General features: G+C 45.8%; 1 protein-coding gene across 1 annotated transcript in view; it reads left to right on the top strand.

Moving 5' to 3' along the window:
- Nucleotides 1-17,506, top strand: part of PTPRT (protein tyrosine phosphatase receptor type T) — an 816,693-nt gene that overhangs the window by 609,014 nt on the left and 190,173 nt on the right. The window contains exon 13 of the mRNA XM_052650453.1: nt 16,352-16,408. Coding sequence (XP_052506413.1) covers nt 16,352-16,408 — 57 coding nt within the window. The remainder of the gene's footprint in view (nt 1-16,351; nt 16,409-17,506) is intronic.

Raw genomic sequence — 17,506 nt, 5'->3', positions numbered from 1 at the left:
CAAGCCAAAACGGGTCCCGTGCAATTAGGGGCAGTGGCCACATGGTTCCCATTGAAGCCTCTCATGCTCACCATTCACTGTGATCCCAGTAGTCTTGGGGTCTGTGCGCTGAGTAGGAACTGCCCTGCCAAAGAGGGCCCCAGATGCAGGCTGAGGTCCAGATGTGGCTCTGGGTTTCTGCAGAAGCAAAGCAAGGCTTCCTCAAGCAGTTCAGTTCAGTTGCTCAGTCGTGTCCGACTCTTTGCGACTCCATGAATCGCAGCACGCCAGGCCTCCCTGTCCATCACCATCTCCCGGAGTTCACTCAGACTCACGTCCATCGAGTCCGTGATGCCATCCAGCCATCTCTCCTCGGTCGTCCCCTTCTCCTCCTGCCCCCAATCCCTCCCAGCATCCGAGTCTTTTCCAATGAGTCAACTCTTCACATGAGGTGGCCAAAGTACTGGAGTTTCAGCTTTAGCATCATTCCTTCCAAAGAAATCCCAGGGCTGACCTCCTTCAGAATGGACTGGTTGGATCTCCTTGCAGTCCAAGGGACTCTCAAGAGTCTTCCCCAACACCACAGTTCAAAAGCATCAATTCTTCAGCGCTCAGCCTTCTTCACAGTCCAACTCTCACATCCATACATGACCACAGGAAAAACCATAGCCTTGACTAGACGGACCTTAGTCGGCAAAGGAATGTCTCTGCTTTTCAATATGCTATCTAGGTTGGTCATAATTTTTCTTCCAAGGAGTAAGCGTCTTTTAATTTCATGGCTGCAGTCACCATCTGCAGTGATTTTGGAGCCCCCAAAAATAAAGTCTGACACTGTTTCCACTGTTGGCCCATCTATTTCCCATGAAGTGATGGGACTGGATGCCATGATCTTCGTTTTCTGAATGTTGAGCTTTAAGCCAACTTTTTCGCTCTCCTCTTTCACTTTCATCAAGAGGCTTTTTAGCTCCTCTTCACTTCCTGCCATAAGGGTGGTGTCATCTGCATATCTGAGGTGATTGATATTTCTCCCAGCAATCTTGATTCCAGCTTGTGCTTCTTCCAGCCCAGCATTTCTCATGATGTACTCTGCATAGAAGTTAAATAAGCAGGGGGACAATATACAGCCTTGACGTACTCCTTTTCCTATTTGAAACCAGTCTGTTGTTCCATGTCCAGTTCTAACTGTTGCTTCCTGACCTGCATACAGATTTCTCAAGAGGGAGGTCAGGTGGTCTGGTATTCCCTTCTCTTTCAGAATTTTCCACAGTTTATTGTGATCCACACAGTCAAAGGCTTTGGCATAGTCAATAAAGCAGAAATAGATGTTTTTCTGGAACTCTCTTGCTTTTTCCATGATCCAGCAGATGTTGGCAATTTGATCTCTGGTTCCTCTGCCTTTTCTAAAACCAGCTTGAACATCAGGGAGTTCACGGTTCACGTATTGCTGAAGCCTGGCTTGGAGAATTTTGAGCATTACTTTACTAGCATGTGAGATGAGTGCAATTGTGCGGTAGTTTGAGCATTCTTTTGCGTTGCCTTTCTTCTTAATCTATGAAAGGATCCCAGGGCAGGGGGTGAATGCAAAGGGCTACCCCTACAAACCAGACACTGGGTCTGTGGCAGCAGGGCCCTTCCCAGACCCCACATGGTGGTGGAGCATCAGGTCCTGGGCTGGGCCAGGCCTCCTGGGGTAGCTGCCAGCCCTGCTGCTGTTGAGGGGAGCTCTGATGAGGAACAGCTTGGTCCTTGGCACTGATTTCCCAGTCACATTTGGCCATGGCAGGAAGTTCCTGGCATATCATACCTACTGAGATGAGGGAATGCATTTGGTCAGCAGCTCACTGCTGCAAGACTCAGAGATCCTAAGGGTCCCCCTTCCTAAAACTCCGAAGCACCCTATTTAAAGTAATCCCAGGACTTCCCGGGCAGTCCAGTGGTTAAGACGCTGTGTTCCCGATGCAGGGACACAGGTTCAATCCCTGATTGGGGAACTAAGATCTTGTTTGGCACACAGGGTGGTCAAAAAATTAAAAAATAAAATGAAGTGACCCCCATCTACCCATTCATTGGAAGGACTGATGCTAAAGCTGAAGCTCCAATATTTTGGCCACCTGATGTGAAGAACTGACTCATTGGAAAAGACCCTGATGCTGGCAAAGATTGAAGGCAGGAGGAGAAGGGGGTGACAGAGAATGAGATGGTTGGATGGCATCACTGACACAGTAGCCATGAGTTTGAGCACACTCTGGGAGATAGTGAAGGACAGGGAGGCCTGGCGTGCTGCAGTCCATGGGGTCGCCAAGAGTTGGACACGACTTAGTGCCTGAGCACCAACATCATCTACCCATTCACAGAAAAGTTTTGAATGTACTTCCTGCCTGTGGTTTGCTGATAAACCCGCTCTTTGGAAAAGTCTTTTATTTGTAGTCTTTGTCCATTTCTAGGGTGTAAATATCCCCACAAATCCAATATCAAGTTATTGATGGCTTAACAGCTGGCTTACAAGAATGTCCTGAATGTTCAGCAACATTTCTTCTGTAGCAAGCTGATGCAAGCCAACCCCAGCACACCAAAGTCTCGGTTTGTTATGAGGACCGAATGATAACATACCTATAAATGGATTTTTATTTACTGTAAATTGTTCTAGAAATTCTTAGAAAATCATGATTGATGACCATTATGGCTCTCATGGTTAGCTCACTCACTGAGCACCTGTGAGCCCGGTACCTTGTAAGGAACTGGGGATTTCCAGTGAATCAGCAGTCTTGCTTCCTATCCTCAGGAAGCTCATAGTCTAGTGTGGAGGCAGACATGAAGTGAATGATCGTAAGACACAGTGGTGGGATTAGGACTGTGATCAATGCCTCTAAAGAGAAGCGAGGTGTACTGAGTGAGGACGGGAGGCAGCAGAGCTAAAGCCCTGGGGCAGCCCTGGGACTCACTCCTCTAGGGTAGGTGCACGTGAGAGACTTTGTGCCCCCGGTCCCATCCCCAGCCCTTCTCAGCCACCCCTGGGAACTGAGTCGTATCCAGCGCGAGGGTGGCATTTGAGAAGCTAGGTGAATAATTGTGAGAGGAACGACACTCTTGGCCCAGACTCCCTGGGAGAGCCAAGTCCCCTGTGTTTACAAAGAGTCTGTGGGATGGATTCACATACCACCCACGGGCAGTATTTATTTATACAGCTGGGGCAGAACCTCCGGCTTAAGGCACTGCTAAGGAAATGTGGGGTGGAAGCTTGTATTAACTGCTAGATTTAATGCTAGGATTAGGACAGGTTCATCTCAAAAGCCTGGAAGGCTGTCTTTTTCACTGATGGGGTGAGGAACTTGTGTGCACAGATTCACATTCTTCTTTACCTTGTTCCTCAGCACGGGGCTCAGTTCAGTTCAGTTCAGTCGCTCAGTTGTGTCTGACTCTTTGTGACCCCACGAATCACAGCACGCCAGGCCTCCCTGTCCATCACCAACTCCCGGAGTATATTCAAACTCATGTCTATCAAGTCGGTGATGCCATCCAGATATCTCATCCTCTGTCATCCCCTTCTCCTCCTGCCCCCAATCCCTCCCAGCATCAGAGTCTTTTCCAGTGAGTCAACTCTTCGCATCAGGTGGCCAAAGTACTGGAATTTCAGCTTTAGCATCAGTCCTTCCAATGAACACCCAGGACTGATCTCCTTTAGAACGGACTGGTTGGATCTCCTTGCAGTCCAAGGGACTCTCAAGAGTCTTCTCCAACACCACAGTTCAAAAGCATGAATTCTTCGGTGCTCAGCTTTCTTCACAGTCCAACTTTCACATCCATACATGACCACTGGAAAAACCACATCCTTGACTAGATGGACCTTTGTTGGCAAAGTAATGTCTCTGCTTTTGAATAGACTATCTAGGTTGGTCATAACTTTCCTTCCAAGGAGTAAGTGTCTTTTAATTTCATGGCAACAATCACCATCTGTAGTGACTTTTGAGCCCTAAAAAATAAAGTCAGCCACTGTTTCCCCATCTATTTCCCATGAAGTGATGGGACCGGATATCATGATCTTTGTTTTCTGAATGTTGAATTTTAAGCCAACTTTTTCACTCTCCTCTTTAACTTTCATCAAGAGGCCTTTTACTTCCTCTTCACTTTCTGCCATAAGGGTGGTGTCATCTGCATATCTGAGGTGATTGATATTTCTCCCAGCAATCTTGATTCCAGCTTGTGCTTCTTCCAGCCCAGTGGTTCTCATGATGTACTCTGCATATAAGTTAAATAAGCAGGGTGACAGTATACAGCCTTGATGTACTACTTTTCCTATTTGGAACCAGTCTGTTGTTCCATGTCCAGTTCTAACTGTTGCTTCCTGACCTGCATATAGGTTTCTCAAGAGGCAGGTCAGGTGGTCTGGTATTCCCATCTCTTTCAGAATTTTCCACAGTTTATTGTGATCCACACAGTCAAAGGCTTTGGCATAGTCAATAAAGCAGAAATAGATGTTTTTCTGAAACTCTCTTGCTTTTTCCATGATCCAGCAGATGTTGGCAATTCGACCTCTGGTTCCTCTGCCTTTTCTAAAACCAGCTTGAACGTCTGGAAGTTCACGGTTCACGTATTGCTGAAACTTGGCTTGGAGAATTTTGAGCATTACTTTACTAGTGTGTGAGATGAGTGCAATTGTGCGGTAGTTTGAGCATTCTTTGGCATTGCCTTTCTTTGGGATTGGAATGAAAACTGACCTTTTCCAGTCCTGTGGCCATTGCTGAGTTTTCCAAATTTGCTGGCCTACTGAGTGCAGCACTTTCACAGCATCATCTTTCAGGATTTGAAATAGCTCAACTGGGATTCTATCACCTCCACTAGCTTTGTTTGTAGTGATGCTTTCTAAGGCCCACTTGACTTCACATTCCAGGATGTCTGGCTCTAGGTGAGTGATCACACCATCATGATTATCTGGGTCATGAAGATATTTTTGGTACAGTTCTTCTGTGTATTCTCACCACCTCTTCTTAATATCTTCTGCTTCTGTTAGGTCCATACCATTTCTGTCCTTTATTGAGTCCATCTTTGCATGAAATGTTCCCTTGGTATCTCTGATTTTCTTGAAGAGATCTCTAGTCTTTCCCATTCTGTTGTTTTCGTCTATTTCTTTGCACTGATCGCTGAGGAAGGCTTTCTTATCGCTCCTTGCTATTCTTTGCTAACTCTGCATTCAGATGCTTATATCTTTCCTTTTCTCCTTTGCTTTTCACTTCTCTTCTTCTCACAGCTATTTGTAAGGCCTCCTCAGACAGCCATTTTGCTTTTTTGCATTTCTTTTCTACGGGGATGGTCTTGACCCCTGTCTCCTATACAATATCACAAACCTCATTCCATAGTTCATCAGGCACTCTATCTATCAGATCTAGCCCCTTAAATCTATTTCTCACTTCCACTGTATAATCATAAGGGATTTGATTTAAGTCATACCTGAATGGTCTAGTGGTTTTCCCTACTTTCTTCAATTTAAGTCTGAATTTGGCAATAAGGAGTTCATGATCTGAGCCACAGTCAGCTCCTGGTCTTGTTTTTGCTGACTATATAGAGCTTCTCCATCTTTGGCTGCAAAGAATATAATCAGTCTGATTTTGGTGTTGACCATCTGGTGATGTCCATGTGTAGCGTCTTCTCTTGTGTTGTTGGAAGAGGGTGTTTGCTATGACCCGTGCATTCTCTTGGCAAAACTCTATTAGCCTTTGCCCTGCTTCATTCCGCATTCCAAGGCCAAATTTGCCTGTTACTCCAGGTGTTTCTTGACTTCCTACTTTTGCATTCCAGTCCCCTAGAATGAAAAGGACATCTTTTTGGGGTGTTAGTTCTAAAAGGTCTTGTAGGTCTTCATAGAACCATTCAACTTCAGCTTCTTCAATGTTACTGGTTGGGGCATAGGCTTGGATTACCATGATATTGAATGGTTTGCTTTGGAAATGAATAGAGATCATTCTGTCGTTTTGGAGACTGCATCCAAGTACTGCATTTTGGACTCTCTTGTTGGCCATGATGGCTTCTACGTTTCTTTTAAGGGATTCTGCCCGCAGTAGTAGATATAATGGTCATCTGAGTTAAACTCACCCATTCCAGTCCATTTTAGTTCACTGATTCCTAGAATTGATGGTCACTCTTGTCATCTCCTGTTTGACCATTTCCAGTTTGCCTTGATTCATGGACCTGACATTCCAGGTTCCTATGCAATATTGCTCTTTACAGCTTCGGATCTTGCTTCTATCACCAGTCACATCCACAACTGGGTATTGGTTTTGCTTTGGCTCCATCCCTTCATTCTTTCTGGAGTTATTTCTCCACTCATCTCCAGTAGCATGTTGGGCACTTACCAACCTGGGGAGTTCCTCTTTCAGTATCCTATCATTTTGCCTTTTCATACTGTTCATGGGGTTCTCAAGGCAAGAATACTGAAGTGGTTTGCCATTCCCTTCTCCAGTGGACCACATTCTATCAGACCTCTCCATCATGACCCGCCCGTCTTGGGTGGCCCCACAGGCATGGCTTAGACAAGGCTGAGTTAGACAAGGCTTTGGTCCCAGTGTGATTAGATTGACTAGTTTTCTGTGAGTATGGTTTCAGTGTGTCTGTCCTCTGATCCCCTCTCACAGCACCTACCGTCTTACTTGGGTTTCTCTTACCTTGGACGTGGGGTATCTCTTTACGGCTGCTCCAGCAAAGCACAGCCACTGCTCCTTACCTTGAACGAGGGATATCTCCTCACGGCCACCCCTCCTGACCTTGAATGTGGGGTAGCTCCTCTCGGCCCTCCTGCGCCCACGCAGCCACCACTCCTTGGACATGGGGTTGCTCCTTTTGGCCGTGGTCCCTGACTTCGTGCGTGAGGTAGCTCATCTTGGCCGCCAACATTGGTTGTTACTAACTTTGACTGCAGATTGAGTGGAATCAGAGCAGGAGTTCAGCCCATAGTGGGGAAGAGGAATTTTTCAGTGAGCAGATGAAGAATGGGAGCATCTTAAGGCAGATTCCCTAGAAGCAGAGCCTGAGGCAGGGTTTTGGGTGCCTGGGATGTATTGAGGGACGGCTCTTGGAGGAAATGTGTAAAAGCAAGATGGAGAAGGCTCAGTGAGAGTCTATTGTCAGACACAGTTGAGTCTAGGCTAGATCCTCGGTGAAGTGTAAATTTCCCCCAAGTTTTTCTGCTTTGAGGCAAGAATTTCTGCCTCCTCCCCCATCACAATCAGTCCTTGGCATATCCTTCCTTTACCCTCGCCTTCCCCTCAGGAAGACTCTTAGGTAGCTCCAGAGGAAGTGGTACCCCTTGCACAAGTCTCTGGAGATAGGAGTAACAGCGGTGGAGGTAGAGATCAGGTGCATGACCTCCAACCCCCACTAATGGAAAGACCAAGCAGGCTCTGCTTGGATACCTGTCATGACAGAGACCTCACTACTCCCTCAGGGAGTATTTCCTACCATCGGGCATTTCAGTTGCAGGGAGCCTCAATATCGGGGGTTCAAACTGACTCCCTCTTATTTCTTCCATTCAGTCTTTGGGGGCCACATGAATCTGCCTTTTCTCCTTCCAGAAAATAAACTTGGCCTCCTCAGACTTGTTCCCCCTGCCCCGATTGGGTTCCATCAAGTCCTTGCTTGTCCACTGTCTTCCCATGGGAACCTCTGTGGCTGCCAGCAGGCAACCTCTCTCCCCGCTCAGGCGCCAGCCTTCAAGGCAGCGCAGCTGGCTCCGCAGACTCCCGCTGGGTGCGCCCAAGTGGCAGTTAGAAAAATCAGCTTTGATTTGATTTGCAAACTGAGCCGAGTCATTGAGACAAAATAAATCCGGAAACCCATAAAGCCATTTGCAGAGTTGCTTTTGCAGAAGAAAGTCACAGTTTTAATCTGGTAAACACTCTCTAACGATCCCATTAAAACAACCCCCTCAGAGTAGGTGCTGAAAGCCGAACTCCAGGATAATGAAGCATGAGATAAGGGGCCAGTGTCATAGTCCCTTTCTGCCTCGTGGGGGTGATGATGATGGACTAAAACCATTGTCCCAGGGCAACAGGAGGCGGGGGCGATAGTCTTTTGTAAACGTGGCTTCTTTTTATAATGTCTGAGCCTGAGGTAGAACATTTCATCCAGCCTTTTCTCCCCTGTCTTCCTAATGGATTCTTGCCCCTGCAGGGACAGTAAATAGCCATTCTCCAGTGAGATGTCCTCATTTCACAGATGCTAAGACTAGGACCCACGAGAGGAGTGATATGTCCGTGGCTTTTTTAGCTACAAGAATAACCTGCCACAGGTGACGTGAGAAGCCAAACAAGATGTAGGCATTGTCTACTGTCAGCTAGGAAATACCCATTATCTGCCCTTCCCACCCCTGTTGATCCGGTTCTGTATGGAAGGTTCTATTTTATATAAAGCTTCCTCAAGAACTTGCTTGAAATAATGCCTAATCAGAGACACCTGGATTCAAATCCCACTCCAAAATTTACCTATTTGACCTTGGACAAGTCACAGACTCCAGGAGTCACTTTTAGGCCTAAGATCATTAGTTCTTTCCCCTGATTATTTGGGATATGCGCATAAAAGGTCAAGAACATCATAGATGATCCAGTTTGAGCTTCCTTTCTTCCTTCTTCTGGGTCTTCTTTGAGACCTGGAGACCCAGCTACTAAGTATATGTCCTTTTTCTGCTCTTCCCCAAGAAGGAAAGCCAAAACCTGACCCATAGTCGCTTCTCATACAAATCAAACAGACTCAGGCTGTATTCAAAATGCAGAAACTGAGGGGAGACAGGAATGATGCCGGCCTTGGCTCTGAGCACTTAAGCTCTTCATCTACAGGCCGTTGTGTTTGGGTGAGATCCTGCATAGCAATAATATTCTTGCATTGACTGAGTGTAAGATTTCGCTCGTGTACTTGCTGACCTTTGACTCTGGCACTTTTCCTCCTCTTGTCATTGGCCCAGCAATTTCAGGGGGAGCTCAGAATCACAGGGTGCTCCAATTTAGCTGTGGCCGCTGGAAGTAGGGACTGTAATGACGGATCACTTGTAAGAGGCCAGAAAATAGTGAGCGCATCTGTTGGAAAGCTCTTGGTTATTGTTCAGTCCTTAGAAATCCTGCCAGACCTTCCAGAGCAGAAAGCCCACATGTGTGTTTGGGGGTCAGGGCAGAGACAAGAGATGAATTTCCCATGCCTGGACTTCTCAGAATTACTGGAGTGTAACAAGGTCTCTTTATCCCTCAGGTTTCTTTGCTTTCCCCCAGCATCTTCCAGACCCTACAATGCCAATGAAATGATGTGGATTTTCTTAAAGGTTATGTGACAAGATGAAATAAGAGGATTATATCATGTGTATACTGTAGAAGAACCTGAAGAGGACCTTTAAATATCCCAACTCTTCAACATTTTTCTTGCTACAGCAACTGGTACATCTCTCTAGTGCTCTCTGTCCTTGCCCTACCTTTCACTCTCTGCATTTGCTCAGAACACCTCCCTTCTCCCCAGCACACAAATGCATTCCATGCCCCACTCAGGAAAGCAAAGCTGTTACATGGAGTCCAGAGAACAAAAGCCAAGACTAGTGCTTGTCCTTCAAGCATGTCCCTCAGTAGTCTTAGTTCATCCCTCTAAACCTGAAGTGAGAATGATCTACTTAAGCCTTGAGACACCCAAGTTGATTTTAGCTCAGATCTGACTTTCCACCATCACTGCATCTTACAAAAGAAATTGTGGGCCTTTTAAAATGAGAGGTCAAGGAAAGGGGGAAAATGTGGCTAGGCTAGAGATGAGGACTAGAAATTAAAAAAGAATTAAGTTCCATTAGAGCTTTCTCTGATGGTTCTTCAATGGATTGTTGGGGGTGTTAGCAAAAATTAACCACCTATTAATATGCATGTCAGAGGGCTGTGTGTTCACCTGAGTCTGCAGTGCAATGATAGAAGTAAATCCTGTCATGTAGTACATGCTAAATTAATAGTGGTCATCATTATTACCCTGACTTAAGGAATGAAGCTGTGTAAGCTCAAATGGGTTAAATGAGGAACTTAAGGTCCCTCAGAATTGCCACTCACATGTAATGCCAAAGCTCATGGTATTTCTGTGGCACCATTTTGAATCCTGTCCATAATACAGACTGGGTGAGGTTCTACTCGCCACTGTTCGGGTCTTCTGTCTCCTATTTGTTAACTACTTCCCATGCCTCTTTTCCAGTAATAGCTGATGGTAGAACCTTTAGGGTATGGCGGATCTTTAGCCTGTCTTCAGTGGTATCCAAGCTAAGTCCTGGGATCTGGAGCAGAAGGTGAGGTGCCTCAAGGAGCCCTCTACTTTATTTAGTTCCACAGTGTACTGAAGCTAATAAATCAAAAAATTAATTTATTTTCAAGTTTAGCTGTTCCAGTGCCATCTTTATCCCATCAGCATCTCTTTCCACTGAACATCCATTGCTTTAGAAGACAAAATAATCAGAAAGGAAGTCTGAGCACTCAGGATTCAGACCTCCTTCTTCTTTACATGGTCTCAGTGTTTTTGTTAATGGCTGGCAAGTATACATATGAGCAAGCCCTGGAAACTGTAAAGATAGAAGGTTTGTGAATCTTCCAGCAAAAATGCCATACCATAGGGGGACCAGATGATGGAGGAGAAAGCAAGGGACTTCCATCTTTTGTTCTGCTGGATTAGTCAGGATAGGCTAGGCTTTGCTGCAACAACAACTGAATACCTTAATCTCAGTAGCTTAATGCCACAAAGGTTTCTTTGTTGTCATGTCATCTAGAATATTAGTGGCCCCAAAGGGGACCTCACAGGCCTCAGAGGGGGAAAAATAAATATGGAGATGGTAACCTGGATCTTAAATACCTCTCTTGGAAATGACTCATGTCTCTTGGACTTTCATGGTGACTGAGATTCTTTCATATGCCTAAAGGTAAATGGGCCAGGCGCCAGTAAATACCAGTTATCTCTTGCGCTAAATACATGACTCCTTTTCCTATTGTTCTTCCTTTTGTGTCCTGCCAAGACCTCTGCTACTCCACTCACTGGGAAAACCTTGTCCCATCCCAGTATCCAGATATACTTCTGTTCCTACCCCTTGTACCTGAGCATTTCCACTAAAAAGTGAAAGTGAAAGTGAAGTTGCTCAGTTGTATCTAACTCTTTGTGACTCTGTGGACTCTAGCCCACCAGGCTTCTCCGTCCATGGGATTCTCCAGGCAAGGATACTGGAGTGGGTTGCCATTTCCTTCTCCAGGGGATCTTCCCGGCCCCAGGGATCGAACCCAGGTCTCCTGCATTGCAGGCAGATGCTTTACCCTCTGAGCCATCAGGGAAGCCCAAGCATTCCCACTAGGCAGAATTATAGCCTTGGATGATAGGGTAGGGAGGTTCCTCTGGGTGTGCCAACCAAACTAAGGCTTTAACTGTTTTTCACTTAATCCTTGAAAGAACTTCATGAGATCTTAAAGTGAAAGAAAGTGAAAGTGAAGTCACTAAGCCCTGTCCAACTCTTTGCAACCCCTGTAGCCTACTAGGCTCCTCTGTCCATGGGATTTTCCAGGCAATCGTACTGGAGTGGATTGCCATTTCTTTCTCCAGGGGATCTTCCCAACCCAAGGCTCAAACCTGGGTCTCCCACATTATAGACAGACGCTTTACCATCTGAACCATCTTGGATTAGCTAAAAAGTTTGTTCAGGTTTTTCCATGACATCGTACAGAAAAACCTGAACAAACTTCTTGACCAAATACAATATTTTTTTTATCACCCCCCATTTTATAGGTAGAGATACTGAAACTCAGAAATGTGTGTAATTTTCCAACTGACACAGCTAGTAAATGAAAAATGCACTCACCTAGAGCCAGACATCCTGGAATATGAAGTCAAGTGGGCCTTAGAAAGCATCACTACGAACAAAGCTAGTGGAGGTGATGGAATTCCAATTGAGCTATTTCAAATCCTGAAAGATGATGCTGTGAAAGTGCTGCACTCAATATGCCAGCAAATTTAGAAAACTCAGCAATGGCCACAGGACTGGAAAAGGTCAGTTTTCATTCCAATCCCAAAGAAAGGCAATGCCAAAGAATGCTCAAACTACCGCACAATTGCACTCATCTCACGCTAGTAAAGTAATGCTTAAAATTCTCTAAACCAGGCTTCAGCAATACGTGAACCATGAACTTCCTGATGTTCAAGCTGGTTTTAGAAAAGGCGGAGGAACCAGAGATTAAATTGCCAACATTCGCTGTATCATGGAAAAAGCAAGAGAGTTCAGAAAAACATCTATTTCTGCTTTATGGACTATGCCAAAGCCTTTGTGTGGATCACAATGAACTATGGAAAATTCTGAAAGAGATGGGAATACTAGAACACCTGACCTGCCTCCTAAGAAATCTGTATGCCGGTCAGGAAGCAACAGTTAGAACTGGACGTGGAACAACTGACTGATTGCAATTCGGGAAAAGAGTGTGTCATGGCTGTATATTGTCACCCTGCTGATTTAACTTATATGCAGAGTACATCATGAGAAACGCTGGGCTGGAGGAAGCACAGGTAGGAATCAAGATTGCCCTGAGAAATAACAACCTCAGATATGCAGATGACACCACCCTTATGGCAGAAAGTGAAGAGAAACTAAAAAGCCTCTTGATGAAAGTGAAAGAGGAGAATGAAAAAGTTGGCTTAAAGCTCAACATTCAGAAAACGAAGATCATGGCATTCAGTCCCATTGCTTCATGGGAAATAGACGGGGAAACAGTGGAAACAGTGGCTGACTTTATTTTTCTGAGCTCTAAAATCACTACAGATGGTGACTGCAGCCATGAAATTAAAAGACACTTACTCCTTGGACGGAAAGTTATGACCAACCTAGACAACATATTGAAAAGCAGAGGCATTACTTTGCCAACAAAGGTCCGTCTAGTCAAGGCTATGGTTTTTCCAGTGGTCACGTATGGATGTGAGAGTTGGACTGTGAAGAAAGCTGAGCATAGAGTTGATGCTTTTGAACTGTGGTGCTGGAGAAGACTCTTGAGAGTCTCTTGGACTGCAAGGAAATCCAACCAGTCCATTCTAAAGGATATCAGTCGTGGGTGTTCTTTGGAAGGACTGATGGTGAAGCTGAAACTCCAATACTTTGGCCACCTGATGCAAAGAGCTGACTCATTGGAAAAGACCCTGATGCTGGGAAAGATTGAGGGCAGGAGGAGAAGGGGATGACAGAGGATGAGATTGTAGGATGACATCACCAACTCGATGGTCATGGGTTTGGCTGGACTCCAAGAGTTGGTGATGGACAGGGAGGCCTGGCATGCTACAGTTCATGGGGTGGCAGAGAGTCGGACATAACTGAGCAACTGAACTGAACTGAAGCTAGAATATCATTTATCCATTTAGTTTTGAGTGCCACTTAATATTGGTATGTGGTCCCTCATCCCACAGAGGTTAAGAACTTTAGATTTGAACAGTCTTTGACTCTAGACTAGAAAAGATACTTCACTGCTGTGTGTCTCGGTTTCCCCATCTATGAAACAATCAAAGTAACAGCACTAACTTCATGGGTCTAATTATGAATTTAATGAGCTAATGGACTTAGTGTATTAGTGCCACGCCTGGCTAAGCACTCAACAAGCAGTAACTAGTGGGAGAGCCAACCAGTAGTAATTGTATCAGTCTACCAAGATAAGGGCTATGGTGAAGGTAAAATCAGGACATGGTGGAAGCACGTAAGAGAAGAAGAAACATAAGAGAAACAGAAGTCAGTGTAGGGTGTGGGTTCCCAGGTATGTAGTCACCGAGACGAAGCTTTGAAATAGGAGTAGCAGTTATCGTATGGAACAAGGCTAGAAGTAAGACATGGAAGCCTTCTGAGCTGAGCAAGTGGTACATGCAGATGACTGATGGTGAGAGAGGTAGCCGTTGAACTTGAATGGGACGAGGCAAAGGAACCATGGCTAGAATGCCGGTGTGACCAGAGGAGGCTGGGAGCAGTGAGAGTGGAGGCTGGAGGGCTGAGCACGGCCAGGACATCAAGGACTCTGCGTCAGCCCCGTGGCATATCGCGGAACTGTGAGTGTCTCGAGATAGTGGGAGCTCTGGGTGGAGCTTAGAGGGCTGCCTTTGTCACAAAGGCCACCCTATGATGGCTTAGAAAATGAGTCAGAAAAGGGAGACTGAGGCAAAGACAACAATAGATACAGGGAAGAACAGGTAGGAGGCTGCTCAGAGAGGCCAGATAGGAGCGTGTGAATCACCTTTTCTCTCAGCCTTCTGTTTCTTTTTCTGACATCAGGCCAACAGTCTTTGTCTTACCCACCTCCGAAGGTTGTGGGGGGAAATGTAATAAAAATATCCACTTAAAACCGGAGTTGGCAAACTTTTTTGTAGAAGGCCGGATAATTACTTGCAGCTTTTCAGGCCCTATGGTCCCTGTCACAACTACTCATCTTTATCATGGTAGCACAAAAGCAGCCATAGATAATACATGTAAAATGAGCATGGCCGTGTTCCAATAAAACTTTATTTATAGACACTGAAATTTCAATTCTGTGTAACTTTCATGTGTCATAATATATTACTCCTCTTTTTTTTTCCCCGGCCATTAAAAAAACATCTAAAAACTACAGTTAGCCAGTGGACACACAGGAAACAGTGGGTGGCCAGATTTGACCTACCAGCGTTAGTTTTCTGAATTTGGACTTAGAATATGGTTTGAGAATGGTGAAGTTTCCCAAACCTTTGAGGGAGGGCTATTCTGAGTACTATTTTATTTTGTTTTAATTTTTATTGGAATATAGTTGCTCTGCTGTGTGGGATTAGTTTCTACTGTACAGCAAAGTGAATCAGTTACAGGTATACAAACATCATGATTTCTGTTGACTGGTGGTTATATTTTGTAGTATTTCACAGTTGTTGGTGAAGGTTGCCATTTGTGCCAGTTTTTGAAGTTATATATTTCCTGTTTATCAGTTGGTCTGGGATGTCCTGCCCCTCTCTCCAGTTTGCATAAGAACGTTATACAGTCTTGTTGATGAGTCACTAGAGAAACATGTGCAGCCTTTGACCAAGCCTAGGACACCTGCTTTCTTTTCTTTAAGAAGCAAGTAGTGCTTCCGTTTTCTTTAAAGAAGCAAGTAGTGCTTCCGTTTTCTTTAAAGAAGCAAGTAGTGAATTTGAAATGACAAAACAATAAAGTCATACAAACCAGAGTACTGCCTCTGCCAGTTCGGAGTCCTGTGACCTTCAGCAGGTTATATCAACTGTCTGATTCATCCTTCCTTCCTCCTTTCATTTATTCGACATAGCCACTGAGTGCCTCCTATGTACCAGCTCTCGGGCAGGGTCACACCAGGACTAGATATGAGACAGTGACTGCCTTCAGAATTGCAGGGGACTCAGAATTGCAGGGGAGGCAGCCACTTAAAGTACAGCGAAGCTGTTGCTTTGAGAAGGGACAGCCAGGGGGTTAGGGAAGACAGAGTAGGGGCTTCTGACCCTTGTACAGTGAGACTCTCAGAGAGGAGGAGTTCTGAGCTGACACTTGGAGGATGAACAGTCTTCATCTAGGTGAAGAGGCAGGAAGTGGGTATTTCCACACCAAGTGAGCCTCCTAGGTAAGGCCTCCTGACAAGAAGGTGGGGCAGGGGGCACGGTTGATGATGAAAGGAGTTTACTGTGTTTGAGACAGAGTTTAGTGTGTTTGAGTGGGAGTGGGGAGAGCCTGGAGGGGCAGGAACTGGGTTAAGGGATTTGAGGTTTACCTGGAGCACAACAGGGTCACTGGTGCATTTCAACTGAAGGACGGAGAATAGTCTGAAAGGAAATAGGACTGGAGGCAGGAAGTCCAGCAGGGGTCTGCTTCAGTAACCCAAGTAAAGCAGGAGGATGGCTTAAATTGGAGGAAAGGGGAAAACTTCAAAACCTTTTTAGAGTAGAGTTAATAAGGCATGCCAAGTGATCAGAAGTTGAAGGTCAATAAAAAGGAGATATAAAGGATGACCCCAGGTTTGTAGACGGCATAGCCACATGGGTAGTGGCACCATTTACTAAGAAGGGGGGGAGAAGATGTCTGGGTGGAAAGGTAATGGCTCATTTATAATAATGCTGACCTTTCTGGGTTGTTCTAAGTCTTAGAAACATTGTATGTGAGGTACCTGGCAGAGTCCCTGGCATGTTGTGGGTGCTTGATAAATGGTGACTCGTATCCTTGTTTCATTTCTAAAGATCTATTTCAGGCCCTGTTTTGTTAGATCATGATGTTCTTTTGCTGTTTAGTGTGAGCTCTTCAGAGCCACGAGAATTGCAGTTTTGCTCACTGTGCCGCACGTGTTCATGTGTGTTTCTTTCTCTCCTTCTCTTCTGCATGCTGCCTGGGGACTGGCTTTCTTGTGGTCAGCACCAATGGGCAGCGCCCAGGTGACCCCGGGGACTCCACTCTGCCTCCTCACCACAGGTGATCACCAGAGCCCTGGGCTGGGGAGGGGGGACGGGCGTGAAGGGCAGCCCGTGCTCAGTGGTCCCTGCAAGCTAGGTGCACCAGAGAGGAGCTGGCAGCCTGTCCACCCCACCCATGCATCCACCCACCCAGCCATCCCCCTGCCCCCTCCCCATCCTTCCATTCCTACCTCCATCCATCCGTCCATCCATCTATCTAACTCATCCATTCACCCGTTCTACTAATGCTTACAAAGTCCCTACTGTGTGCCAGGCACTGTTCTAGGCACTGAGGTATTCAGTGGTGAACAAAAGAAAGCATATTCCTGTGCCTTTGTGGGAGGGGAAAGAACCATTAATCCCCCCACCCACACACACACACACACAAAACTACACAAATGCGTAGTGGCAAGTGTGAGTCTTGCTACAAAGAAGAGCATTGTGGTATTCAAAATAAACCAACAAGTGTACCTAAAGTTCAGGGGATGATTCCCAGGGGAAGAGAGAACCGAGCTGTGGTCTGAGGTTGGGGGAGAATTGGTTTAACATGTCTGTGCTTAGGAAATGGATAGATCTGGCTATGACTCCCTATCTGCCATTTGTCTTGGACAAGTCACTTGAGAATGATGAGTCCCACCCCTCCTATTTGTTAAGTTAGAATAATAATGCTTCCATTTTGAGGAGCACCATTTTCTTAGAGACCTTGCAGGCACAGTCTTCTGGAACTGTATCCCGAGAAGAAATAAGATAGTAAACGTGAAAAAGGCCGCTATGGGAACGCCCCAGTCTAGAGTGGATGTTTGTTTGAAGTGAATACCAGCCCTTTCGCTCTAACTCATGGTAGTTCGCTCTCATTTCATATAAACTCTTCGGAGATCATAGTGCAGAGCCCATCAGAGGCTGATGCCCATCCTGGGGCCCCAGAGACAGACGAGACCCTCCCAACAGAGAGATCTCTACTGCGGGGGCCCTTTCCATCGACCCAGGTTTCTTTGGAGATTTCAAATCTTTTACCTGGCACCTCTCTCCAAGTTGTTGCCCAGATAGCAGCTTCCTCTCTACTAGCCCCTGGCTGGTCAGTTTGTCATGGTGGGAAGGGGAATATATGAGGCAGAGA

This window comes from Budorcas taxicolor, chromosome 13 (assembly GCF_023091745.1).
Source record: "Budorcas taxicolor isolate Tak-1 chromosome 13, Takin1.1, whole genome shotgun sequence".
Taxonomy (NCBI): Eukaryota; Metazoa; Chordata; class Mammalia; order Artiodactyla; family Bovidae; genus Budorcas; species Budorcas taxicolor.
This window is presented reverse-complemented; position numbering and strand designations above follow the sequence as displayed.